A 26,780-nucleotide genomic window follows, 5' to 3' on the forward strand; every position below is an offset into this window, starting at 1 on the left:
CTTTGATTTCTGAGTGAAGGGGCGACCGTCGCCCCTGTGCCACCGTCGCCCCTTTCTGAGTGAAGGGGCGACGGTGGCACAGGAGTTAAGTGCTCGCCCCGTAATCGGAAGGTTGCAGGTTCGAGCCCCGCTCAGTCTGTCGCTGTCGTTGTGTCCTTGGGCAAGACACTTAACCCACGTTGCCTGCTGGTGGTGGTCGGAGGGACCGGTGGCGCCAGTGCTCGGCAGCCTCGCCTCTGTCAGTGCACCCCAGGGCAGCTGTGGCTACATTGTAGCTCATCCCCACCAGTGTGTGAATGTGTGTGTGAATGGGTGAATGACTGGTTGTGTTGTAAAACGCCTTGGGGGGTTTCAGGACTCTAGAAGGCGCTATATCAAATACAGGCCATTTACCATTTACCATTTTAAACTTAAGAAAGCGCATCGACAAAACGCTTTACCATCAACGTGTACCGAGGGCAACTCTGGACCGGTTCGTGGCGCATCTTTGTCTTCTTTGCCAGCCAAGGTGCCCTGGATGAAACATCATCCTAAGGTGACGTCCCGGGTCCAACAGGGAGTCCAAATACGGTGAGGCATTCCACGACAGATAGCGTTTTGATGCATCTTTTCCAACTAAACCTAAGTTTATTCAAACCATCACTTTTCACTCAGACACCTGTTTCTTCCTGAAGCAAAATCAGATGCACACCCGCACTCAGCTCACCTCATATTCAATCTTCACACACTCATCACAAGGTCTATTTGAGCAAGAACAGCATATCAACTGTTAAAGATTGTCCCACAAAGTTGCCAATGTTGATTGTTATTTCCTGTTTGTCAATTACAAAATCATTAGTTTAATTTGAAGAATTAAAACTTTTAATTGTCAAACTTGTTTCTTCATTGAACTGAAACACAGACCCACGGATATTATCGACAGTTTATCGATGAAAACAACCTTTGAGTCTTCTTAAAACTATACAATTTGGTTATTAATTTAATAAAATTAATATCACAAATTAAAATGTAGAATGGTTCCTCTTTCATAAAAGAGCATAAACCATAACGCTACAGTTTGGCGAGCCTATCCAGACTTCTATATCTGCGATATATCCAATTTATTCCATCTAAAAGCTAATTTTTAACAAAATTACGCGTTTTCTCTGTGTTTCACTTTGATGTCTTATTTTGAAAAACCGGAAGTTGTTCTACACTAAACTCGTTCCTCTTGGAGACGTCCGGGGGAAAGTCGTTCAGTAGAATCTCCGATCACAAATTAACCACAAATTAAGCAAATCCTGTGAGTTTTCCCATCTTCGTCCTTCGGTGAGAGGCTGGGTGAGTCGGATCTTTCGCTATATTCTGTCCATTTTGACGAGACATCGCGTCTCTGAACTCTTCAGGTCGGAAATTTAACTTTCCGCTCTGAACCGCTGTAGCGAGCTAAAAGCTAGCCGCTTACCTTCAAGCCATTTTACCTTCGCCTAGAAGTGAAACTAAAACTCCAAACTCTCGGAAACCCTTTGTCGCAGGGGTTTTGAAACTGTATGCGATTGTCAAGATTTTACTCCCCGTCGGATATAATTCCGTTCGGCGCAGCGACTGATCCCCACATTGTTTTTTTTTCCCGGTGAACCTCGCGTGCAGTAATAGTTCTGTTGAATATTAATCTGGCTGTAAGACGTAACCCGCTGGACGGCGTGTCGCCACCCCAGAGTGGGAACGCTAAAGACCCTGAATATTACCTCGTCGCTAAGGGACGTTTGGTTAATCGGGCAAATTTCAGTTCTGGTCGCTCCAGACATTAACAAGCTTAGCCGAAGAGCTAAGGAGTCATTCCGGTTTCCGCTCGGGTTACGCGCCCCGATAAGCAGTAAAACTTTTCTCTCGCAGTGCTTCTGCGTCCTAAAATCGTCTTTGGATTTTGGCGGTGGTTCTTGTAAATCACTCCGGTTCTTGTAAATCACTCTAGTGTGTAGAATCGACATTTTGCTACGTGGCCTTCAGGCGGAGTAAAACAGGAGTTTTATCCGTCTAATACCAACGCGGCCGCGTAGGTTTCACTCTCTTTGAGCCGGTGAAAGGGTCAAGCTTCAGGGCCTCCGTTCTGCCGGTTCCATGACTTTTTCTTCCATCTTGTGGTGAAGTTGTGTTACAGTCATTTCTCTATCAACAATTCCTTGTTTTACCCTGTGCCATAAAGTTAAGTTCACGCAACGGGCAGTCCTTAATTGTGAGATGAATTAAGGGGGCTGTACCGGGTGTTATACGTAGGCTCAGAAGGTAAAAATGCGATTTGCTCTGTATTTAATGAGAGATGGACGAGACACGACAAAATCTTTCTTGTACTGTTACACCTGATGTAAGGTTCTCTGACGTTCTGCTTCCAGAACACACCAAGACGCAGGAGACTGTTTACCGTCCGGACCACGCTGGTCCCGCCGCGTACGCGAACGGGCCCGCATTAGACGGGTGCCGCCGGTCTGACGCGGTGGGAATGAGTGACAGCGGTTCGGTGCCAGCTGCACTGGGTCGGAGGTGGTTCTGTTTTGCACTTCCTGAAGTGAATTCAAGCAACATGATGTTTACAGTCACATTGCTATTTATTTGCCTTTGTTTCTTACAGGGGGTCAAAACCCCACCAATAACATCAAGGTTTGAAATTAACAGCACTTTCTCTGCTAATTTAATGCTAACTAAATCTCTTGAACCAATGGTTAACCATTCTGACAGACAGCTTGTGTTTAAACCTGTGGTTCCTGATGCTTTTTCTGTTTATGCCATGTTAGATGATGACCATCTCTCCAGCATGGGTGTGAATTCTTCCAGCTGTGACCCACCGCTTGAGTCAGAGGTCTGCATTCATCATCAGTCCACATCATGCACAACCCTGCTTGTGTGCCGGGGCGAGATGGAAACATCAGCCGCCGTGACAAGCTTGTGGCCTTCAGACGTGGCCATCCTACCATTTAACGGGTTTGTGCCAGGACATCTTGACCTTTCTGTGAATGACCTTGTCATTTCTCAGTTAGTGACCTCTGCTAATACGGTGGCCAATTCTTTTCTCCTTTCACAGGGGTGTGACTTAGTCTCTGGCCTCTGTGCTCTCTTTCCTGTGATTTCTCTTTCAGGTGACCACGATGGCGCAGAAAATCCTGCGGTTTCCAGTAGTCCTGTGGTCAGTGGCGATATTGAAGGAGGCTCGGTGGTTGCTGAGTTCACCTCTAACGGGCACGGGGTGGCCTCCCGGCCCGGGAGTAGTAGGTGTGTGCAGTGATGCTCTGCTCAGGGCCCCGCCTGACAAAGGGGGGGGTGCTGAGTGGCACTGAGTTTTCCGTTGCGAACTTCAACCTGTTCGGGGGAACGCCTCCTCCGAGCGGGCGGGTCATTGCAGAAATCGACACTGACCTTCCATCACTTCAGCTGACAACTTTGACCTCCGACCCGGAGATAGGTGTGGCACCTTCTACGGGGCGGAACTTTAGTCAGTCTGTAAATACTCTGGTTAAACCGGGTTTTTTCTGATTCTGTGTGGGAACCTCCATCATTCTTGGGAATAAAGTATTCTAGGCTTCAGTTTTCAGGGCAGAACATGTTCCTTTCGATAGCGTCATGTCTGTATCTGATTCTAAACATGGCTAGGTTTGCTTTGACACCCGTGACACAACCATCCTTGGATCACTCCTTTTCAGAACCTCCAAGTCCAACACCTCCAGGTCTTTGGACATCTGCACACCTGCTCTTTCAGCACGATCCTGGTGACAATGTGCATCTTCTTGGTAATAGGGCTTTTAAGAGCTTAAGAACTGTTGTTTGTTATGCTTCTCCTGTCTCACAGACACGGCATAAGTTATAGAAACAAAAGGGGGGTGGGGAGCCTCCTCCTGCTTTGCGAGCATCATTTTCGCATCTCCAGTTCACTACTATTTCTGATCACAACAAAGTCGCCTCCGTTAAGCTGATAAACAACTTTGAACAGGTAAAATCAGGTTCTGATCTAACAACTAAACCATCAGCTTCGCTCCAGTTCCAAACGGGTCCCACAGGTAAATTCAAACAAGTTTCCCTGTGGGTTCGTAACACCAGATACAAACCGCATGATGACCAAATCTATTATGACACGGCTCCCACAGATAAATTCAAACTCGTTTCTCTGTGGGTTCGCAACACCAGATTCAAACCGCTTACTGAACGTATCGATTCTGACCGGACGCTTTTCCACAACCTAAACCATAACGCTACAATAGATAAGGAAGGATAGATAAATTATCATACAAACATTATTTCCCAAACTGTAACACCACTATAAATTTTATGTTACATATTTATTTACCATAGTAATTAGCTGTGAGCTACTGAAGCTCACTGAGAAGGAAATGTTATAACTAAGTAAACATTATAAAACAGCATTTGTCAATACTGTTGAGACATTTTTGAGACTGGAATTGTTTCAGGACACGTTGTTGTAACTGGCTCCATTGTGACATGCCTTTAGCCAATCTTTCTTTGTCAAAACCAATATCAGTTTCTGCAAACAGAGGCTGTTCAAAGAGCCATCTACAATGGGTAAGATATTAATTATTCGTAACCTTCCCTTAGAAACCCACTTCAAAAGAACTGAATGATCACTTTAAGGATATGTGAAGAGTAAAGAATTCTTGCTGAAAATGGCAACAAGGAAAAAACAAATCCACATTCACCAAGTGATGAAAACAATCAATATTTTTCTAAACTTGTGCTCTGGCTGAGAACTACAGTGGGATTTCTTTTTATATCTGCAGACAGCTTGTCATCAGATGTGATTGAGCACTACCCACAGGGCAAGAAGGACATGCAGTCTGTGCGGTGTAGCATTGGCACAGCGCGATCCTAAACTTGGATTTGAAGCATACGTACGGCTGTGCCGGCTCTCTTCGCTGTGTGCCCACACACATGCGTCTCTAAACGCACGTTTGTCCAGCCTTGCTGTTGGCCCTGTATCCTGCACCATTTGATCCTGACAGAGATGGATGACGGATGCATAAAAGGAATAATCACAAAGACGCGCTCTGCAATCAAATACACGCGCTGACAGCTTCCTGCTTTCAAACTAGGCCTCCACAAGCTGTTGGCCTACTGAACCCATTCAAACCACAGACCAGACACGGGGCAAAACAGGAAAGTCATCTGTTGCCTTTATTAGGCAGGACAGATGATTTTATTTCATCTGTGTTAGCAAACTCATAATAAAGATGAAACTTCACTCTTCAACACAGATACTAAAAGCCAAAATAGACAATAATCCATCTGAATCTTGGAGGAGAGGACAATCCATCACCCTGTACCCAGTCTTCTAACACTGACTTCCTTCCATTAAAGAGGAAATGAGCGATGAACCAATATAGCCCGCTTCAGAACATCTAAATGAAAGCAGAAGATGTTCCAGTTACACCAAAGCTTGGCTGTGCTGAAATTCCGTAGGAGCTGGGCACTTTGAAGCAGTGCATCTATAAAACTTGAGGAGGGTTTATGTGTGAGTGTGTTTGTGTGTGAAAGAACATCTGTTGATTTGAAAGATGCAGGCTTGGGGGAGCGTTGCCAAGCAATGCCTCTTATCAGCATTTCAACACAGAGGAGAAGCAGAGCGGCGCTGTGCACGGCTTCACGTCTGCCGATAGATTCCTCAGATTACACCAGGACTGGAAAAGAACAGGAGAGGAGAGAGTCAAAGAGGCGTGGACTGAGAGACGAGAAGACAGATAGGACAGAAGTGAAAGAAGCCAAGAGTCAGAGAAGTAGAGCAGAGGGGGTTCAGTTAAAGTACCAGTATGTAGGCAAGGTAGGGGAAAGTCAGAAACAGCAAGAGGGGGAAAAAGAGAGTGTGGGTCATGCAGGTAAGGAGATAAGAAATAAAAGACATGAGGGCAAGTTGCTTATCAAACCCTGACCTGGAGCACTCTAGACAGAGGAGATGAAACAAGTACACTCATCTGCAGTCCTACAGTTTACACAACCCTCACGTCCTACAATAGCAAAAGGAGGAGACTTCAAGAGGACATAAGTAAAGGGATTCTTTTCCCATCATTCAGTCAGAAGTGTGCAAGCAGTAGGAGAATCACTGGACTGCATGTGGTTAAAGGTGCTTCGATCAGTATTCTGGAGACTGATCATACCAAGTACAGGTCTGTACCATGGCTCTGGGTTACCCTGATCTATGGAGCTATTCTCAACATAACTGTAGACCTGAGTATATACTTTTTATTTTCATTTAGATTTGAAAAATTTATTATAAAAATGATTGGTCAGATGCTGCCTTACAAGCATGCTCTTGGTTTGTTATTTGGTCTGACTGATGCTAGGGTTGCAGGGATTAACCGGTGTGAAACACTGCAGTTAATCCCCCGTTAGGACTTCTCCAACACCGCTAATAAAAAGGGAGGGGGCAGCAGTGCGCGACTCGCATGGACAAAAACAAAAAAGTGCTTGAACTCTCCTGTGTCAGAATATTATAGATTTTAGATGGCTCGTCCATCTGGAGAGCTGGGAGAAAGAAAGTTGCGAGACCCCCAATTAGGGCTGGGCGTGTATCGAAAAATTATCGTAATGAAATTTCTGACTGTTATCGAGAAACATTTTCTCATGTCAATAAATTTGATCATTTAAAAAAATGAAAGATGTGTGTAGGTTGGCAACGTTCGTGTCCCTTTAAGAAGCTGTACCACCTTGAGTCACGTAAAAATGTGACTCAACGTAAATCATGTGACAGCCCCATCTAGTGGACAACTTTTGTTTCTGCGCACACCTGTGGTTATCATTCATTTATCGTTATCGAGGTGAAATCCTCAATATATCGTGATATTGATTTTAGGCCATATCACCCAGCCCTACCCCCAACCTGTTTCATGTCCTCTGAAGTGCGGACAAAAAAAAGCTACTACTGAAGTGATTTCACAGAAATATTAGAATGATCCATTAAAAAATGAGTTTATTCAGCAGTGTTGTACTACGTTTCCCCTGTATTTGTCTATAACAAGCCAGTACGGCAAGCCATTTTCAAATTTAATCAACAGCACCTTTTTGTAATTCCTATTTTCCAATTTATCCTTTTCCAAATAGTATTTTTACTACTCAATATTGAAAATAAAGATGTGAGCAAGTAGAAATTATATTAAGGATATTCATAATAACAATCGGACTAGTAAGAATTTAGCATCTCATTTTATGAAGGTGCCTTTATCTTTCACTGTTGAATTAATGTCATGTCCACGGCTTTGATGGTCTAAGCCACGTGAGTTAACCCTAACCCTGGCCAGTTGTCAACAGTTAAACTTTTTTTGTCTTTTTACAGAAACTCAAAGCAGACTATTAGGCCAATCTGATTAAGGGTATTTTAAATTTATACTGTAATTTCAAAATGATAGATAACTTTGATTTTACTAATTTTTTAGAAGCTCTGAAAAGCAGATATAGATATCTTGTGGAGTTCAAAACCTTTACAGAATGTGTTCATTTATTCATGTTGATACAGATGTGAAATTGATTCATGCTAAATCAGCACAGTAATCATTTAACAGTGATTATTTCTCAGACTATGCCACCAAAATTTCTGATCATTGCAACCTAAACTGATGCACACTTCCTCCCTTTCTGAAGGCTAACTTCACGTGTGACTCGTAGTGGCGAGAAGACAACAGAGGCAAAGCACACCAGCGGAAAATTGTGTTGATTAAAAATATGCCTCCATGATTTTCTGTACTGAAACATACACACTCTGCAGTGTGTCGTCCAGAAATGTTTTCCATATGATTCTGTTTCCCCGTTTCAACTCTTCCAGAAGGACACATCCTGATGTCAGACTGACTGGACATCAGCAGCAGCTCTTCTCTACTTCTGTAACAGCACTGTATTGATTCATTAAGCAGTAGATGAATTAGTTGGTTCTGGTTGGTTGATAACTAATTAAACATTCAACCAGATTATTTTTATAAACCCAGACATCACATCCTTTCTAAGACACTTAGACTCTTAATAACATTTTAGATCATATTTCATCAGTTTACTCATTGACTTAGTTATATTATCTTAAATTGTAATTTATCTACAGTTATTCTGTATGATCATTCGTTGTAGAAATATAGTAATAAATTGATTTTCATAAACTATATTTTTGCCTCTTTGTCAAATTAATTTAAGTGTTAGTTTCCTGGCATACCCAAAGAACCCATTTATTAGGGATCAAAGAAAATATCGATATGGCAATATATTGTGGGTTTTTGCCCTGTGATATTATTTTGATATTCAAAAGCTGTGTATCGAATTTTTGGAAGAGTTTACATGCAAACATTTGTGTATATATTTTTTCTTTGGTGAAATTCAAACGCCGACCGCTAGTTGGCAGCATTGTGCAATGGGTTTTGTTTTTACCATGGAAATGTCCATCCATCCATTATCTGAACCCGCTTGTCCATGTAGGGTCGTGGGGGGACTGGTGCCTATCTCCAGCGGTCAATGGGCAATCAGGTGGGGTACACGCTGGACACAGTACCAATCCATCGCAGGGCAACACAGAGACACACAGGACAAACAATCATGCACACACACACTTACACCTAAGGACAATTTGGATAGACCAATCAACCTAACAGTCATGTTTTTGGACTGCGGGAGGAAGCCGGAGTAACCAGAGAGATCCTACGCATGCACAGGGAGAACATGCAAACTCCATGCAGAAAGATCCCAGGCCGGGAAGTGAACCCAGGACCATCTTGCTGCAAGGCAACAGTTCTAACCACTGCTCCACTGCGCAGCCTGCACCATGGACATGTAAATCTCTTTATTATGATCCAGATTCCTCATGTTAAACATGTTATGTATCAGTTTGGACTGTTTATTGAATTTTCCTACAGTAAATTCAGTCTAAAGAAAATCGCTATTAATGTCTGGCTGAATGTATCGCAGTATATCGTATCGTCTCCCCTGTATCGTGATATGTATCGTCTCGCCAGAATTTCACCAAAACGCATCCCTACTATTTATAACATCCATCAATTATTAAAGGTTCAGTAATATTGATAATACATAATTTTATGGAATAATACATTTTATTGAATACAGCCGAGCTGGCATACGTGCTAGGCTAGCACTACTGCCTAGTCTCTTCTTAGCAAACATACGACCGCTACCAAACAAAATGGAGGAATTAATTCTTATCATATCTGCGCAGAAGAACGTACAGGGCTAGCCTGGTCTGCCAGACTCCTCCTCTGTTTAATTCTGCACAGAGAAAGGATCTGGGAACTCTCCTGTTCAAATAACCCCACCCCCTGAGAAATCTAACCAAGCCAATCAGCACTGAGTAGCGTACGACACACCACAACGCTGAGTTTGTCATAAACATGGCGACTGAAGAGGAGCTTGCTGCGGCTCTTTCCTCTGCTCTCAATGATTTGAATATCTTTAAAACCACAACAAGTAGAAGCGCTAAAAGCCTTTCCTGTAATAAAAGATGTTTGTGCCGTCGCCAGACGCCATTTTTGACTACAGCAAAAAAAAAAAAAACTACAGCGCTGCGCGGTACAGTCAGCATTTCCATCCTTTTTTGTGATGGTTATTTCAGAGCTGGCTAGTCCCGCCCCTCATGTGCCTCTCTGCCTGTGAGTTACCAGACTCTTTCTCTGTGCAGAATTAAACAGAGGACGAGTCTGGCAGGCCAGGCTAATACAGGACTGCTGTGTCGTGGTGTTTTCAGAAACGTGGCTTAATCCAACTATCCCAGAGGAGGCTATCCAGCTAGCAGGCCACACTACGCACAGGATGAACAATTCCGGGAAGAGCAGAGGAGGCGGGCTGTGTGTACACAAATAACAGCTGTTGCAGTGATGCTAAGATTACCGAGACTCGTTGATCCCCTGACCTTGAATATCTGTCTGTAAATTGTCGGCCCATAGGGAGCACTCCACCATCATAATCACTGCTGTTTACATTCCCCCCAAGCTAACGCAGCTACAGCCCTGAGCTACTTGCTAACCGCTATCAACAACCAGCAGAGTGCCCATACAGATGGAGTGTTTGTAGTTGCTGGTGATTTTCTGCCAGCTCCCCACGAGAGGTGAAAATGGACTTGATCATGTTTACAGCAAATTTACGCAAGGTTTTAAAGCAGAAGGGCCTCGCTCACCTAGGCCAGTCCGACCACATCTCCCTGTTTTTAACTCCAGCATACAGACCACTCATCAGAAAACTGAAACCAGAGACCAGAGGGATTCAGTGGTGGCTGGAAGGAGCATCAGAACTGTTGCAGGACTGCTTTGATAGTACCAACTGGTCCATTTCCAAAGATAAAAACAATGAGGCCTACACTTCTATGGTTCTCTCTTACATAAAACATTGCACAGATACTGTTAGAACAGCAAAGAAAATCCACACCTTCCCCAACAGCAAGCCACGGATGACCAAAGATGTCGGGTTTCTGCTTAAGGGCCGTGACAAAGCTTTCAGGTCTGGCGATGCTCAACAATACAGCACTGTCAGGTCAGAGCTGAAGAGCGGCATCAGAGAGGCCAAGGTGGCTGACAGTAGCAGGATTGAGAGCCACTTTCACAACTCAGACCCACGACATGCATGACAAGATGGAAATTGTTCTTTTGTTCATTGTGCTACCGATGAAATTCGTACCTTTTAAAAGGGGTGTGCTCATTTATGCTGAGCACTGTATGTGGTGGAGATAAAAAAAAGAAAACAATGAATAAAGGGGTTCTTTCACATTTGTTGAAAAACCTCTGCCAATAACACAAAAGCAACTATTGGACCATCCATTTGTCGGTCTTGCTGACCCGCCGCACTTTCCAAGGTCCTCTATTCTTTACACATTTATGTATTTTCCAACAGAACACCACTGGCGTGAGAGGTTCTCTAGTCAATAATATCAGAGACATGTCAACCTTAAGCCAAACTACCAGAATCCCAAAAAGAAAAACAACATTTGAAGTCATGGACAACAAAAGACGTTTGGACCACAAAACTGCGACTGGTGTTTAGCATTATCTTGTTTTCTCTGACAATGTCTGGCTCCGGTGGATGCAGATCCAGGAAGGCTACCAAAGAGGAGGGGTGAGTGTTCCCTGACCATGTTTGCCTTCAAAACCTAGCTTCTTTGCAGATTCGCTATAACAGCTTTAAATTTTCAAAACTGTAATTTTGATGTTTTCCATAATCGAGCAGCCCAACAAATAAATTTATTGTGCAGGGAGTATTAATAATTTTAGAAAAGGTATTAAATGTGCTAATTTAAAGCAGAAAGTAATTATTTATTTATAAATACATGTGTTAGTAAGAAAACAAATGTGTGCCTGACTTTCAGATGTTCGTTACGCTTGCTGCAATAAAACTAAATCATGAGTTGGGGTGCCCTTTTACTTGTGTGGATTTATTTGCAAGCTGTTCAGAATCACAGTCCCTGCAGAGAGCTGCAGCACGCTGACAGCTGCTTGTAACCCCTGGACTCACCCCCAGGCTCCAGCTGTTGAGACAAGCCTCCAGGTCACTGTCATCAGAATACGGGTTAGCTTTTAACACCCCGTCCACCTGAGAAGGGAAAAAGATGGGTAGCGTCAACAGCAGGGTGATTCAAACTAGAGGATGGGATTTAAATTACTCTTGCCAGCACTTTGATTGGCAGTTTGGCTCAAAGAAGCAAACAACAGGAACTGGCGGAGGTTATCTCTGCCTGCTGATATGTTATAATTCCTCTCTTGGCAACAAGAGGTTTCTTCAAGCTTACAGGCAGAAGATACGCCCTTATGTGCTTTCCTCCCAAACCAACAGTACTCTACTCCCACGTTATATCTGTGTCTCTGACCCTTTTCTCAAGGTCAGTTTAAAGTCTAAAATAGAGGAACTATCTAATAGAATTGTGACCAATAGGAAAGAGGCAGATATTGGATATGATTAGGATCAGATGGAGCGTTTGCTTAAAAGCACCAACAGAGAAAAAGCTGAACGGAAAATCTGAGGATTAAATGTCCCCTCTGGTTAAAATTTGGTATGAAGGCCTCACCCTCAGAGTAAATCTTTCCTTTCAGGTTGCTGGACATGCTGTTCAAACCAGCATTTCACAGTCTCTGTATTGTATCAGGAACGTAAGCACCATGTGGTATTAATCAAAGTAGTATCTACAGATGATGACTTGCTTATTGGCTGAAGAATTACACTTCTTCCAGTACAGCGTGACAACACAGCTCTGCTGCAACTTTAAACTCAGGATGTTAAGCTTTTCTGAAATATTTTATTCTTGTCTGGCACCAAAAAGCAGGTTGTGGCTGTGTGTGGACTGGTTATCAAAATACCACATGGGCCATTGGATGAATCACAGCATTCTTTCGCTTTGGTGGACCAATGACAGCGCTCGATCTGTTTGGTGGGCCAATCACAACTCTCTATTGGTTTGATGGACCAATGACAGCGCTCGATCTGTTTGGTGGGTCAATCACAACTCTCTATTGGTTTGGTGGGCCAATCGCAGCTCTCTATTGGTTTGGTGGGCCAATCACTACCCTCTCTCTGTTTGGTGGGCCAATCACAGCGCTCTTTCTGTTTGGTGGGTCAATGGCCGTGTTCGAGTTGAGCTGCGCCTCGCCTGGAAACCAGACGAGAGCAGACGGAAGCAGCAGGGGGAGTGGCTGAAAGCCGGCGTTTAAGTCAGACAGATTTCCTTACATGTGTAGCTCACAGGTGACGACGGATGAACACATCGCATTAGCATTCACACTTGTTTCATTTTCAATTTTAATTCTGGTGCCTGTTAGCAGCTGAAACACATCCTCACGTGCCTGTGGATATCAAATATTCTATATGAAGACATGACTGTAATAATAAGTAAAGGTTATCAGCTGTAGCTTCAGTGTGCTCATAGGAAACGTGACAAAAGAACACAAAACACATTTCTCTTTATGGCCTATATAGTTGTCATCATCAACATAACGTGATTTACAGAATACATGTGACCAACTAACATTTCATGTTCTACCACCGGATGTTCAGATCAAAATATGAACCAATCAGATCTTAGAACAGGTGAGAGTCAGGCGTTTCCCGTCATCCCCTAGGTTTTGCAGCTGAGGGAGAGCAACTGCAGCGCCTTGCTCCAAAATCTGCGGCCACCTTGATCTCACGAGTTTATCGTTGCCTACGTATGCATGACATCAGAGCAAGTCGGCATCAAGTTGGACACAAATCTAACCGGCACGCACTTCTCGCCGATCACAGCTGATCTAATCTGCACAGAACTGACTTATCTCGAACATGGCTAATCACAGCTCTCTATTGGTTTGGTGGGCCAATCACAGAACTCTATTGGTTTGGTGGGCCAATCACGGCCCTCTCTCTGTTTGGTTGGCCAATCATAGCGCTCTTTCTGTTTGGTGGGCCAATCAAAGCACTCTCTCTGATGGTGGGCCAATCAAAGAACTCTCTCTGATGGTGGGCCAATCACTGCATTTTTTCTGTTTGGTGGGTCAATCACAGCGCTCTACTGGTTCGGTGGGCATGATAATGCGATGGAGTGGAACAAGATGGTGACAGCTTGTTAGAAATGACGTTGGCATAAACTTTGGACCTTGCAGACTTGGGCTTTTCTTTGAGTCAAGAGCAGATAGAGAAATTTAAGCCCTTCAACAGTGTATGGCAGACTGCTCCCGTTGACTGACACCTGTATTGGTGAGTATGTCACGTTGTTTGCTGACCAATAGCATGTGGAGACGATTTGAAAGACATCCATAGATCTCGCCTCATGACTGAGCTCTCCCTCTGGGCCATGGCCAGACTATAAATTCACGTATACAGGATGGACAGCCCAGCTAAACTACACACTCATAAATGACCAGATCCACCTGGGCTTCTTCAAAGAGTCTCAAAACAGTGCTTAACCTGTATTATTTTTTTAACCAGAACTGTCCAAGTTAGTTAATGGATTATGAAGCTGTGAATTTCTGAATGTTAAAAACCGATAGCTCTATTTTTTAACCTGCACGTTTTCAGTGTATGAAATTTCCCTTAAGCGTTATCTGTAAACTGAAACCATGTTTGTTGTGGAACACTTCAACCTCAGATAAATGTATCAACTCTGATGGATCTTGAACCCCAGAGGTGGGTAGGACTGTGTGCTGATAAACTAACCCGTCTGGCATCTTTTCTGGGTGCTTGTTTGAGAGGACTGGAGGACATGGGCAGGGAAGAGTTCTCCTCTTCATTCAGCCTTCTCCTGAAAAATATAAATTACACAAACAAAAGTGAAAGAATTTAATCAACACTATATATATATATATATATACACACACACACGAGTGCATTTGCCTGTGCTCTCCCTCTTTGCATCATGCATGCATCTGCAGCTCGCCTTGACATTTGCACAGATCAACATCTGGCAACAGTTGCACGGTTTGAGGTCTGCAATTCATCCCATCTGAACAATAAACGTCCCTGCCATACTTCCCTCTGTTTCCGTGCACGACACATGGAGAACCCGTCTGTGACTTGAACCTTCCTCCTGTAATCACACGCGTTCATGACTGCTTCTCATCATGTCTGTCACGGTATTTAAATAAAAACACAGACGCTTTGCAGGAAAACTGCCGATATTCAAACACACACACACACACACACACACACACACACACACACACACACACACACACACACACACACACACACACACACACACACACAAGAGCATAACTGAACTAACAGTCTCATTAAGGGCAGGCACATGAGACTTTATTAGCTCGCTCCTGCTATTTAAAAGCATGACTGTTAGAAAAGCAGAGGAGACGTGGGACCACAGCGAAAGAAAGCGGCTGTCATCATACAAAGACATCACGTTGTAATCTAGAGGGCACTGTTTCACACTATTACACAGAGCCCATGGGCATTTCTTCCTCCTGTGCTGTGTTTTTTAAAGCATCACAGTTACTGAGACAGTTGAACCTCTTTTGCCTAAGGCGTCTTCTGGGAACAGAACAGAACATTAATGTTATTCTATCTACTAATAAAAACCATTTAAATATTTTCATTAACTTAAACTCACCCTTAAGACACTAGATGAATACTCCTCTGTGTAAGTGACTTGGGCAGGGCTTCTCTATTAAAACGATGTCTGATGTTTGTGATGAATTGTGTTTTCTGTGCAACATTAAACTGGTCACACTTCGCTGTGAGGACAGTGATGTGAATATCTTAGCAGAATGTTTAGATGAAGGACTTCTATCACGGTTTGACCTAATTATCTAGTTAAGCCATCGTGTCAAAGCAGCTCACTAGATGAGGTAAATGGTATATGGCCTGTATTTGCAAAGCGCCTTCTTAGGGTTCTACGACCCCCCAAGGCACTTCACAACACAGTCAGTCATTCACCCATTCACACACTGGTGGGGATGAGCTACGATGTAGCTACAGCTGCCCTGGGGTGCACTGACAGAAGCGAGGCTGCCTAGCACTGGCGCCACCGGTCCATCCGACCACAAGCAGGCAAGGCGGGTTAGGCGTCTTGCCCGAGGACACAACAGCAGAATTCTCTGGTCGGAGCCGAGATCGAACCTGCAGCCCGCCCTACCTCCTGAGCTATCTATATTTAGAAGGTGCATCTCTAACATCTCATTATCTTTTAGCTCAGAACATTAAACCTTTTCCCTTTCAGACTTTTTCACAAAGTGGTTGAAAACCTCCTGGAAATGTGTGTTTAGCACAAACAAAAATGTCCACATTTACAATTAGTTGTGAGGTTTGGATGCATTTCTTCTACATATCATTTTAGTGATTTAACTGCAGCTTACAGCTGAAATTCTGTAGCGGTGCAAGGTAAATATGACCAGTGTTTGAACTTGTGTTCAAATATACTTGAAACTGAATCCTTTAGTTACTGGATTGTTTTAAGTAGGGCAGCAAAATGTAATGTAATATCTATTAATACTGCAATATCACTCTTGCAAATGATTCTGATTAATTACGGAGACAATCTGTGAACTGAGTCCCAATTCATTTATTCTGAAAAGAATGTTTTAAACGCAAGTAAAGGTGTAGGCGCTGCACAATAATAAAGACATTAAATATTATATAAACAACATTTAAATCATAGATGCATAACATAGAAATAAAGGAGACTGGAACACTGGACCCGCTCTATACCCTTAGGGGGGTCCTGGAGGGTGCGTGGGAGTTCGCTCAACCAATCTACATGTGTTTGTGGATTTGGAGAAGACGTTTGACTGAGTCCCCCGGGGAGCCTTGTGTACTCGGGAGTATGGGGTACCTTTGATACACCCCGTATGACCGGTGTTAGAGCATGGTCTGCATTGCAGGCAGCAAGTCGGGCTTGTTCCCAGTGACAGTTGGACTCCCCCAAGGCTGCACTTTATCACCGATTCTGTTCATAACTTTTATGGACAGAATTTCTAGGCACAGCCAAGGTGCTGAAAGGATCTGTTTTCGTGGCCTAAGGATTGAGTCTCTGCACTTTGCAGATGATGTGGTCCTTTTGGTTTCATCAGAGCCTGATCCCCAGCTTTCACTGGAGCGGTTTGCAGCCGAGTGTGAAGCGGCTGGGATGAGAATCAGCTCCTCTAAATCCGAGAACACGGACGTTGTACCGATCTGTCGTGGTGAAGAGAGAGCTGAGCAAGAAGACAAAGCTCTCAATTTACTGGTCAATCTACATTCCTACCCTCACCTACAGTCACGAGCTTTGGGTAGTGACCAAAAGAATGAGATACAAGCGGGTACAAGCGAGTGTGGTGTGATGGGTGGGAAATACAAGTGAAAACATAGCCCTAAAGGTCCAAGGGTGTGTGTGTGTGTGAGTGTTTGTAAAAAAAAAAAAAGATAGAGCTCACTCTTCTGTGATCTATCAGTTTAAAAAATGTTTTTGAAGTTGAATCAATATCATAAAATGAGATTACCAAATTATGTGTTTGAGTTCCACTTCAAATATGGAACAAGAACCAATAAAGATCAGAATAAACATCTTCTAACATCATTTACAGTTTGTTAAAATACCATTTTTGCAGTTATTTAATTTGAAAAGCATTTAACAAACTTCGTGTGCCTATGGTCTTAATTTTTTCTCCGAATGTGCACACACACACACACACACACACACACACATGCACACAGCTATGAAACTTGGATGGCGAGCAAGTTTCACAATTCTGGGCCTCTAAGTCAACAGGTGGATGAGGATAATTGAATCAGATGTGTCTGGAGTCTGAGGCCTACAGATCAAAGCGGTGGCAAGTCAGGCCAGAGCAACACACACACCCACACACACACACACACACACACACAAAGTAGAGCTCCACTAAGTAAAAGCTCAGAAGCTGCAGCCTGGCTGATTAAAGCGCCCTGACATCCAAACCCCAGCCTGACCTCCAGGTGCAGAGCCAGCTGGCCCAGGTCTCAGCCTTGAGCACCCCTAGAAAAACAGACTGACCTTGGGAAACAATCACCCTAATGTCCTTGTGCACCCTCTGACTGTTAGCCAAGACACCTAGAAGAGAAGATGAGAGGAAAGAGAATAGCCTTTGAGCAAGGCATTTCTATCAACATCAACAACTAACTCACACAACTGCAAACACTGTTTGTCACACTTCCCCAGAGAAGGGGGATGGGGAGGTAAGAGTTTTCACATGTGGATCGAAAGCACACAGATGGGGGGCAGACGCCAGAGAGACAGGAGGAAAACAAAGTCTGCAGTACATGGAAATGAAAATGTCTTTCTAAGAAATAAAACCCAGGTTACATGATGCGATGAACCACCCACACACTCTGCCAGGTCTTCGTTGTTATCCATCTGAACACGAGGTTAACTGGAGAAAATGGTCATAAACAAACCAGCATTCCTCTGCATAATCTGCTGTGAGTCAGAGCAGCAGCCCCATCTAGTGGCTGGATTAAGAATAAAAATATGACTAAATACTATTTTGAATTTGATCAGACATTTCTTTGCAATGAAGCCCAATGAAGAAATCTCTGCAAAGAAGCAATGTAAACGAGAACAAATGACTGAATGAGCTAAAAATAGCCTTTGTCCACAAAGTATTTTAAAGTACGTTTTTAGTGGCCTGCTGGAGGCTGAAGAGGAACCAACTTCCTGATTAGAAGGAGAAAGTTTAGCAGACGTGTGTCCGTTCACCTGACTTGTTTTTCAGACAGTGGGCTAAACCGCTACGGCCTATTTATAGCCTCCAACCATCTGTCTGTGAGGTGACAGCTCTAAGCACCGCTGCGCCTAATTGTAATGACATAATTCCACCGCCGACAGAAGACTTTGGATTTAATATGGCAGCAGTGGGCTTGTACTCTCTTGCATGCAGCGCCCTGGTGTATATTAAGCCCCCCCTACAGTGTTTTTTTTATTATGCTAATGAGTAAATGAAGCCACTGGGCTCTGGATTGCCTTGTCTTCTTAATTGGAACAAAAAACCATGAGCCCTACTAACATCACTTTGTCGTGCATCTGAACCGCCTGCAGACAGAGGAAATATCCCTGAGCAAGTTAGGGTGACTGATGATTTAGTAAAGGGTGTTAGCTTTACATGCTACACAGTTAGCAGTATGTCTCTGGATTTTTTTTTTTTTGACACGTTTGGAGCTTTTGACTCATGGTCAACAAGCAACAGAAACCAAATGTTGAAGAATTTTTACTAATGAGCTTTGTTCTCTGCTTTCTTGGTATTGTGAGGATTACAACTCAGGTTCAACAAGTGTGAAATGTGAAGAGGAAAGGAAATGCGAGCTGGAGTGTGTATGAAAGGTTCTTTATTCTCTCAGGTTGTTTTGAAGGATTTCTCTTTGAAAAGTCAGAATGGACATCTCAAGCAGCCTGATGCAACAACTTGGCAACGCCTTTGGCTGTTTTAGTAGCACTCCTGAGTAAATATGATAGGCAATCAGTCAGAGAAGCTGTGTTTATCACACACTTCACAGCATAGTTCTGGGTCTTCACTCTGGTAGAAGAACTTCTAGGTGGAAAGCTCTGACAGGTAACTCATCTATCGGAGTACAAATCTTCTATGTTTGCCTTTTCCACAGACAACAGACACAAAAGCAACCGTCAGCGCGGTTACTTCATATTACACCAATCTACACCCAATGCTCTGTAAACCTGTGGGACTGTGTATTTACATTTAAAGGTGCACGATGTAACAACCACACAGCAAGAAGGATCCATCTGCTTCGTTAAATCCTCCTCCAAACGTGAAAAACAACAGAATTATAGGCAAAATACGCTGATTCTTGCCACACACTACTGTAATACACTGCGAGAAACATACACCGACGTCACAAAAGATCCTCCGATTACACTTTATTTGTGCCTCACTGTTCTCCGTAGCCGTTTTCCGACTACGCGGGGGAGGGGGAGGGCATGAACAAAGCTCCAGTCGGCAGCCACAGTGAAAAGGCTCGCTAAAACACACCAAACGTCCACAAATTATAAAAGCCACAAAGCCAAACGCAATGTTTAGAGCTGACCCAGATGTTCCCTGATCAAGCAGATGGGTGAGGATACACATAAGGACCACTTAGAGATGGAGTAAGCTAGTGGCTAACACTAGCAATGAGCCTCTGTAATTGAGTATGGTGTGCTTCTCCAAAAAACGTTTATGGCTGCATCTTAGTGCATCGATTATTAAATTATTTCCTCAGCTCCACCAAACACCCCAGCTAAACAAACCAACACGCTGCCTAAAACTTGCTCTGATTGCTTCATCGGTGTGTCTGTCGGACCGACAGAAGTAGACTAATAACATGATTCAGCCGAGAAAAATGCGTGCACATTGACGCGCCCAGAAATAATGGTACAGGTGATAAAATACAAATAGATGGTTCTACGATCTCGGTGCTTTGGTAGATTGTCATCACTTTATAATCCTCAACGACCTTATATTGTCAGATCGTACGACCCTGTGCAGAATTATTTATTTATGTGTGTGTGTGTGTGTGTGTGTGTGTGTGTGTGCACGCTGCGCACGTATTAACAGCACAACATGAGAGTAATAATTATAAAACAATGTGTTTTAGCTAGAGGTGCATGTTCACCAAGGAGGGGTGTTCATTTCAGCTTTAATCACAAAAGTGATGAAAACATTAAGGTGCAATGCAACGTTCAGCCTCTAGATGGAGCTGTTGGATAAAAGATTCTAGATTTCTGCACTGAGAGCAAGTGTAGCAAAACTGCCTGAAATGTGAACATTCAGAGATAAACAATGATACTATTTTAAGTTGATAATGAACGTCAATAAAGAGGGAATTCATAAAAGCTACATTCAAGGTGTACTTGAATTTTTAATGAAGAAAAACATGTTTTGGTTTTATTTGTAGGTCTTGTTACTTTGCGTCCATCCTTTCAAATCTTTCATTCATTAATTTTAGCCTAATCATTCCCTTTCTATAGGTTGAACTATTTAACTGTTCTCAGTTCTTAACGTTATTCCTCAGCTTTAAATGATAAGCATACAGAAACACACATTCAGTACAAGTTAATTCATTAGAATCTCATGAAAAAGTTCAAGATTTGGTGCCACTAATTTCAGAAGAAGCGCCTTTCAAGATATAAATCACAAAGCACTTCACAAGCAGAATAAACTTTTTTTAAATATATGTTTTTGTAAAACAATTACAATTAAAAACATTGAGTGCTCTAGCAACCGGGAGCCTTGAGAGGATTGTCCAATTAAATCTATTCAGGAATTTGAATAGATTTATAAATAAAGCTTTGATTTGATTTGAATCTGGGGAGCTTCACCAGGAGAGGACTGATGCTGGAGTCAGAGCATCAACAGTCCTACACACAGGTTATTGTCTGAGACACAACATTATAAGTTTCATTTTCTGTAACCTGTAATGATTAGAATGGCAAAAGAGAAGTGCTTGAATTTTTCCACTTTCTGGAATGGGTGACAACAAATATAGAACTTTTTCATCTTAATGTCTTTGGATGTAGCTGTAAACTTCCACAACTCCTCTGATCACAGCCGCCAAACTGCTTGTTCTAAAACCATTTTTGTTCTGACAGAAGGGTTGCAATAATAAACGACAGTTGTAACACACCTGTGAAGAGCTCTAACAGGTGTTGAACTGGGTCTTTTTTTCAGTAGATCTGCAGCCAAGCTGTCATCAGTGCAGCCACTCAGATCTCCTCTCACCCAGTCGGGTACACCTCTGTTGCTCTGCTCACCACATAGACCACTCAGTGGCTCCTCAAAGTAGATGGACTAGAGGCAGTTGGAAAACATGAGATTTGGTCAGAAAACTGCATTGAATTCCATTCATATTTGCACCAACTTCAACTAACAGAAAAACAATTTCACAAATGTACATGATTTATTGTGAGTCTCACCATATAAGCAGGGAGTGTCTTGAGGCCCCCGTGCTCTGGTTTGCTGGTGAAAGGACCCTCCAGAACGCCTCTCTTGAGCATGTGGAGGAGCACACGAGCGTACATGTTGCGATTCTTTCGATCTGAACCACATGCAGCTGGGTCGCACAGCTTCTTTATCCATACGGCGCAATGCTGGCGTTCTGACATGATGGTGACAGATTGTTGCAGCTTCTCAGACAACAAGCAGAACTGTTCTCTAGTAGTGTAGACCTCTGTCCTTCACACTTTTATCACTGCTAATAAGTGCATCCCTTCCATAATATCTCTATCCCATTAAATGACACTGGGAACCAAACATTCCTACTGCTGTTAGGATCTGTAACGCTGTAACGAAGTCTCACCTGTTTTATTTGGATGTTTAAGCATATAGGGTTTCATATCCAGGAGCAGATGGTCAAATTCAGTATCAAGTCTCTCCCATGAGCCTTCTTGTTTCTTCATGGTGGCCTGAGGGTGAATATCACCAGAATACGAGATAATTAGAACGCAAAGGTTCTAAACTAACCAGCACTGGAATGATTTTATTCTGGGTCGTTTTTAACGGGGTTTATGAGACAGCGAATGCACCGCGTTGCCATGACAACCCCCTTACATTAACCTAACCGTGATGAAATGACCAGATTTGTCTGACTAGCTTACCGTTAGCCGAGCTGAACCAGGTCAGTCTAGCTAATTTTCGCGTTTTATGAGTCGTTTTCTGCCCAACTTTCAAAATGGGTTTAATGGCGTGTTGAAAATAGGTATTTACGTGTAAATATAACTTCAGACCTGAAATGAAGATCCTGAGCACGAATCTCGCCGCTCAAAATCCTTCAAACTTTAGCGTCTTCGCTCTACGTCACATCCGTTTCCGCGAAGAGCTTCCCCACTTCCTCCAGCTTTGTAGGGCAAGCCATTTATGCATTTATCTCCAATCCGAATTTATTAATCCTGCAGTGGAAAATTCACTTGCTACATCAGCACCATAAGCATTTTACACGTAAAATGTGTTTTTACTTTTGAACATTTACACTTTTCGGATCTTAACATATTTTTGACACCAAGTCATAGCTGAGGTGGATTTTTCAAGCTACAGCCCTTTAAAATATTAAGTGTCAATACACAGAACATGGCTTCAAATATGTAGGAATGTACGGAATTAAGTGTGGAATATTTTCTAGACTACAGCGTTGAGTGTAAAATGTGTGAGAAATTGGACTGAAAAAAAAAAGTCATCTTTTCCCCTGCTTCAGTATTTTACATCACATCTGATTTTTTTCCACCGAGTTTCATCCAACTCCCCCAGTCCACTGCTCATCCTGGACGACATGTATTTAGTAATGGATACATTGAGGTAAAACTGGGGCAAACCAACGTGTAAAATTCTCCAATGCAATTGTTTTCTACTTACCTACTCAGGGTGTAGCATGGAAAGACGACAAAAAAAAAAATAGTCCAGATACAAACCTATCATTTGATCCATTTATGAAGGGTGTCTGTAAAAATATGCAATACAAGAATGTAGAAACTATAACTTTCTACAATACACCTGGGTTATTTAAGGGTTAAAGGAGTTTCTAGTTTGTAAGACCTACTTGAACACAAAGCTTATACTTTTGTGAAGGGGGGGGGGGGGGGGATTGTTTGTCAGTGCATTTAACCATTTAGTGCAGACAATTTATCCACTCCAAGTTATTCATTTTTAGTTCTCACATACAAATAAGATGCTCCCCTCAATTAGAAGATTTTGGCTTGTATTTTTCTATCCTGAAGGCTCCAAATTTGCCAGAGGAAAAAGAATATAGGTTTGTTTAAGACATTTTCTGTTGTGAGCATCAAGGCTCCAGACACTGAAGACACTTGCATGCACAAATCAAAAATAGCTAATTTCCATACAATACCATTCAAGTGTTTGCATGAGTTGGCAGAAGCCTTTGCAGCTTTCAATACACATCTCACTTCAGGCAGCAAAAATGCAAGAACTCTAGTTGAAATTTAAAATCTTTATTTCTTACATAGGTCAGTCGCTTTCCTCCCCATCATTCTGAAAAAAAAAAGTTATTTCACATATGAATTATTCAGATTTCATAATACTTGTGATGAGGATTGATGAACTGCACAAACCTTTAAATGATCTTCAAGCAAGTTCGACAGATTATCTGACGGTCCTCCAGAAGCCTTAGAACCCTTGGGATATTTCAATATTGGTGTCTCATACTTGGGAGAGTAGACCGATTTAGTGTGGACAACTCTTCCTCGTTTATAATTCCCTTTAGTGTGGACAATATAAATCTGGGGACGTGGAGGAGGGGGGGTGAGTGGTTCTTGAGCTTTTGAGGAAAATCCGACCTGAGGAAACCAGTATTTTTCAGTGCCAATCACAGAGTTTTGTGGCTCCAAGTCTTCGTCAAGGTCCTCGTCTCCAAAGAAGTTGGAAAAAAAGTAGTCCCACCAGTCTTCAGACCTACTTTTTCCTTGACTTTGAGGTGAGGGCTTCTTTGGTGGAGAGGCATATTCAGTTGAATCAATCACATTATTCTGGCCATACCACTCTGCTGTATTCAAGGATGGAGAACTTGGTGGTTGAACATTTGCAGAGAGGAAGTTGCTTGACAGTTGATCAACCGTGTTGGGTATATCTTGTCCAGCCGGGACTGATGTAGGGGGTACATCTTGTACAGCAGGGAACGGCTTGGGTGGCATATTCACAGAGTAGTATTGGCTTGGTGGTTGCCCAATTGTATTGGGTAAGTTTTGTCCAGCTGGGACTGAGGTAGGGGGTACATCTTGTCCAGCAGGGAACGGCTTGAGTGGCATATTCACAGAGTAGTATTGGCTTGGTGGTTGCCCAATTGCATTGGGTAGGTTTTGTCCAGCTGGGACCGAGGTAGGGGACACATCTTGTCCAGCAGGGAACGGCTTGGGTGGCATGTTCACAGAGTAGTATTGGCTTGGCGGTTGCCCAGTTGCATAGGGTAGGTTTTGTCCAGCTGGGACTGAGGTAGGGGGTACATCTTGTCCAGCTGGGAACGGCTTGGGTGGCACATTCACATAGTATTGGCTTGGTGGTTGCCCAATTGCATTGGGTAGGTTTTGTCCAGCTGGGACTGAGGTAGGGGACACATCTTGTCCAGCAGGGAACGGCTTGGGTGGCATGTTCACAGAGTAGTATTGGCTTGGCGGTTGCCCAGTTGCATAGGGTAGGTTTTGTCCAGCTGGGACTGAGGTAGGGGGTACATCTTGTCCAGCTGGGAACGGCTTGGGTGGCACATTCACATAGTATTGGCTTGGTGGTTGCCCAGTTGCGTCAGGTAGGTTTTGTCCAGCTGGGACTGAGGTAGGGGGTACATCTTGTCCAGGTGGGAACAGCTTGGGTGGCAGGTTTACAGAGTAGTATTGGCTTGGTGGTAGCCCAAATGTGATGGGCAAGTTTTGTTTACATGGGACAAAATTAAGGGGAACATTTTGTCCAACTGAAGGATAGCTACAGAGAAAACCTTGTCCAGCTGACACCACCATGGGTGGCACTTCCACAGAGTAATATTGGCTTACTGGTTGCGCAATTATGTTGGGTACGTTTTGTCTAGGTGGAACTGGTTCAGGTGGCAACATTACCAAAGGCTTTCCAAAGGCTGTGTCGACAGGGCTACTTGGTGGGTTACCCAAGTCCTCCCCTTCTCCTTCATCAAAGGACAGATCAGAGAAAAGGGTATCATCATCAATATCATGAAGGTTCTGAGATGCATAGGTGGGCCGGTAATGTCCATCTAAAAACAGGCAAAGCAGTTGAAATTTAAAAAGGAATCAAATATAGAAACTCAATGCAGTTGACATTTCATGTTACCTTCAACAAGTGTAAACTCAAGACTACTCTCCAACAGGAAAGATATCAAAGAGACCCTGCAAAAGAATCAAGTTACAACTCATCTTACTTGGAAATTGCCCCAAAACACACCAAGTCATATTGCCACCTACCACAAAAAGAGCACAAGACCCATGACTGTTGGCTGAAAAGCAGCTCCCACTACTTTTCAGAGGCTGTTCTCTGGAACAGACTAGACCTGGACATGAGAGAAATCCTTTTCCTGTAGTGAGATGCCTCTAGGGCTCTTTAAATATAAACGAGGACAGCTACCAGCTGCTTTTAGAAGCGCAATTAGTGCTGATTGTTTACAGGTGTGTCAGCTGAGCAACACTGATTTGTTCAGTGAGAAATTCAACATTTCCAGACATATTTCTCTTAAATACCTCACATAATTTTTCATTAAAAAAACATTGACATTTAACCAAAATAACTAGAACTTTTTTTTTGTTCTTTATGATGAATGATAAATGACCTGCATCTGTACAGCACCTTTCTGAGTCAGGCCTTGCTGGGTGAGGTGTCATGCTTGTGGACATAGCGGCAGGGTTCCCTGCAGGGAGCTGGGATTGATCCTGCAGCCTTCTGATTACTGGACAATTGGCTCCATCTCCTGAGCAATAGCGCCCCCAAAGGGTGGCCAGGGAAATTAGCTGAATTCAGGGAACAGTAACGTTAATGTTCCCTGAATTCATAAATTGATCTTATTTATTCAAGACACAAATGCAAAATAAAATAAAAAATAATACAATTATTGAATAAAGAAACAATCAGAATGAAAAATAAGGCATATGTTTTTGCTGCTCACATATTAAAAATGTTTTTATCTTCATAGTTTTTTGTGAACACAGCAACAGGTGAAATAAATAAATACATTTTAAAATAAAAGTTGAAATAACATTTCAAATTAATGAAATTTATTTTTCAGAAATGTTTGTGTTTGTAAAATTTAAGTGACATTTTTTTGGCCACGTACGTACTGTTTTAAAAAAATAAAAAATAAAGTAGCAATGCAATACATTGCCACAGGCTAAGTTCTCCCAGAGTTACCACAAGGACCAATATAGTGTGCCACCCCAAAAATGTCTTCGGCCCTGTCCGGCCGGCGGCCACCCCTTAAAATTTTCTGGAGGCACCCCTGCTCCTGAGCTATTGCTGTCCCAAACTGTGACTAAGGTGTTAGGATTTCTCTCTAGATGTCTGGACACAGCAATATGAAATGGAGTACTGTTTGAACAATTCAATTCAATTTTATTTATAAAGCGCCAAATCACAACAAGATTCTTCTCAAGGCACTTCACACAGTAAACATTAGAATACAGGTCAGTTCATTAAGCCAATCAGTAAAAAGTTTCCTATATACGGAACCCAGCAAATTGCATCAAGTCACTGACTAGTGTCAGTGACTTTACAGCAATCCTCATACTAAGCAAGCATGCAGTGACAGTGGAGAGGAAAACTCATTTTTAACAGGAAGAAACCTCCAGAGGATCCTAGCTCAATATAAGCAGCCATCCGTCACGACTCACTGGGGATCGAGAAGACAGAGCA

General features: G+C 42.9%; 2 protein-coding genes across 8 annotated transcripts in view; both read right to left on the bottom strand.

Moving 5' to 3' along the window:
• Positions 1 to 22,261, bottom strand: part of cep112 (centrosomal protein 112) — a 186,984-nt gene extending 164,723 nt beyond the window's left edge. For 4 of the 7 annotated variants that reach the window (XR_011515758.1, XM_070542734.1, XM_070542735.1 and 1 more), the window contains exons 1-6: positions 22,157 to 22,261; positions 21,730 to 21,835; positions 21,347 to 21,528; positions 21,058 to 21,221; positions 14,134 to 14,218; positions 11,467 to 11,544 (exon numbers count right to left, since the gene is read on the bottom strand). Coding sequence is in view for 6 of the 7 variants with exons in the window: in XM_070542734.1 (XP_070398835.1) it covers positions 11,467 to 11,544; positions 14,134 to 14,218; positions 21,058 to 21,221; positions 21,347 to 21,528; positions 21,730 to 21,829 (609 nt within the window). In the remaining variant the exon portion in view is untranslated. Of the gene's footprint in view, positions 1 to 11,466; positions 11,545 to 14,133; positions 14,219 to 17,437; positions 17,464 to 21,057; positions 21,222 to 21,346; positions 21,529 to 21,729; positions 22,000 to 22,027 lie in introns of those variants that run through there. The other 3 variants (XM_070542732.1, XM_070542733.1, XM_070542736.1) reach the window with 3 other exon arrangements.
• A 1,094-nt stretch (positions 22,262 to 23,355) lies between these two features.
• Positions 23,356 to 25,466, bottom strand: LOC107376521 (uncharacterized). Its single transcript, XM_070542737.1, has 4 exons — positions 25,343 to 25,466; positions 25,212 to 25,267; positions 23,492 to 25,134; positions 23,356 to 23,411 (listed from the first exon to the last, which is right to left on the bottom strand). The coding sequence occupies exons 1-4, from the start codon at positions 25,363 to 25,365 to the stop codon at positions 23,388 to 23,390; spliced, it is 1,746 nt and encodes a 581-aa protein (XP_070398838.1). The 5' UTR covers positions 25,366 to 25,466; the 3' UTR covers positions 23,356 to 23,387.
• Positions 25,467 to 26,780: the final 1,314 nt, after the last annotated feature.

The sequence above is a fragment of the Nothobranchius furzeri genome, chromosome 12 (assembly GCF_043380555.1).
Source record: "Nothobranchius furzeri strain GRZ-AD chromosome 12, NfurGRZ-RIMD1, whole genome shotgun sequence".
NCBI lineage: Eukaryota > Metazoa > Chordata > Actinopteri > Cyprinodontiformes > Nothobranchiidae > Nothobranchius > Nothobranchius furzeri.

Bases quoted from the DNA above. Each gene is read 5' to 3' on its own strand.
- LOC107376521 (XM_070542737.1), bottom strand. From the start codon at position 25,365: ATGGGTCTTGTGCTCTTTTTGTG. The intron at 25,268-25,342 runs GTAGGTGGCAAT...ATTCTTTTGCAG, and splicing joins GGTCTTGTGCTCTTTTTGTG to GGTCTCTTTGATATCTTTCC. The intron at 25,135-25,211 runs GTAACATGAAAT...GCCTGTTTTTAG, and splicing joins TGAGTTTACACTTGTTGAAG to ATGGACATTACCGGCCCACC.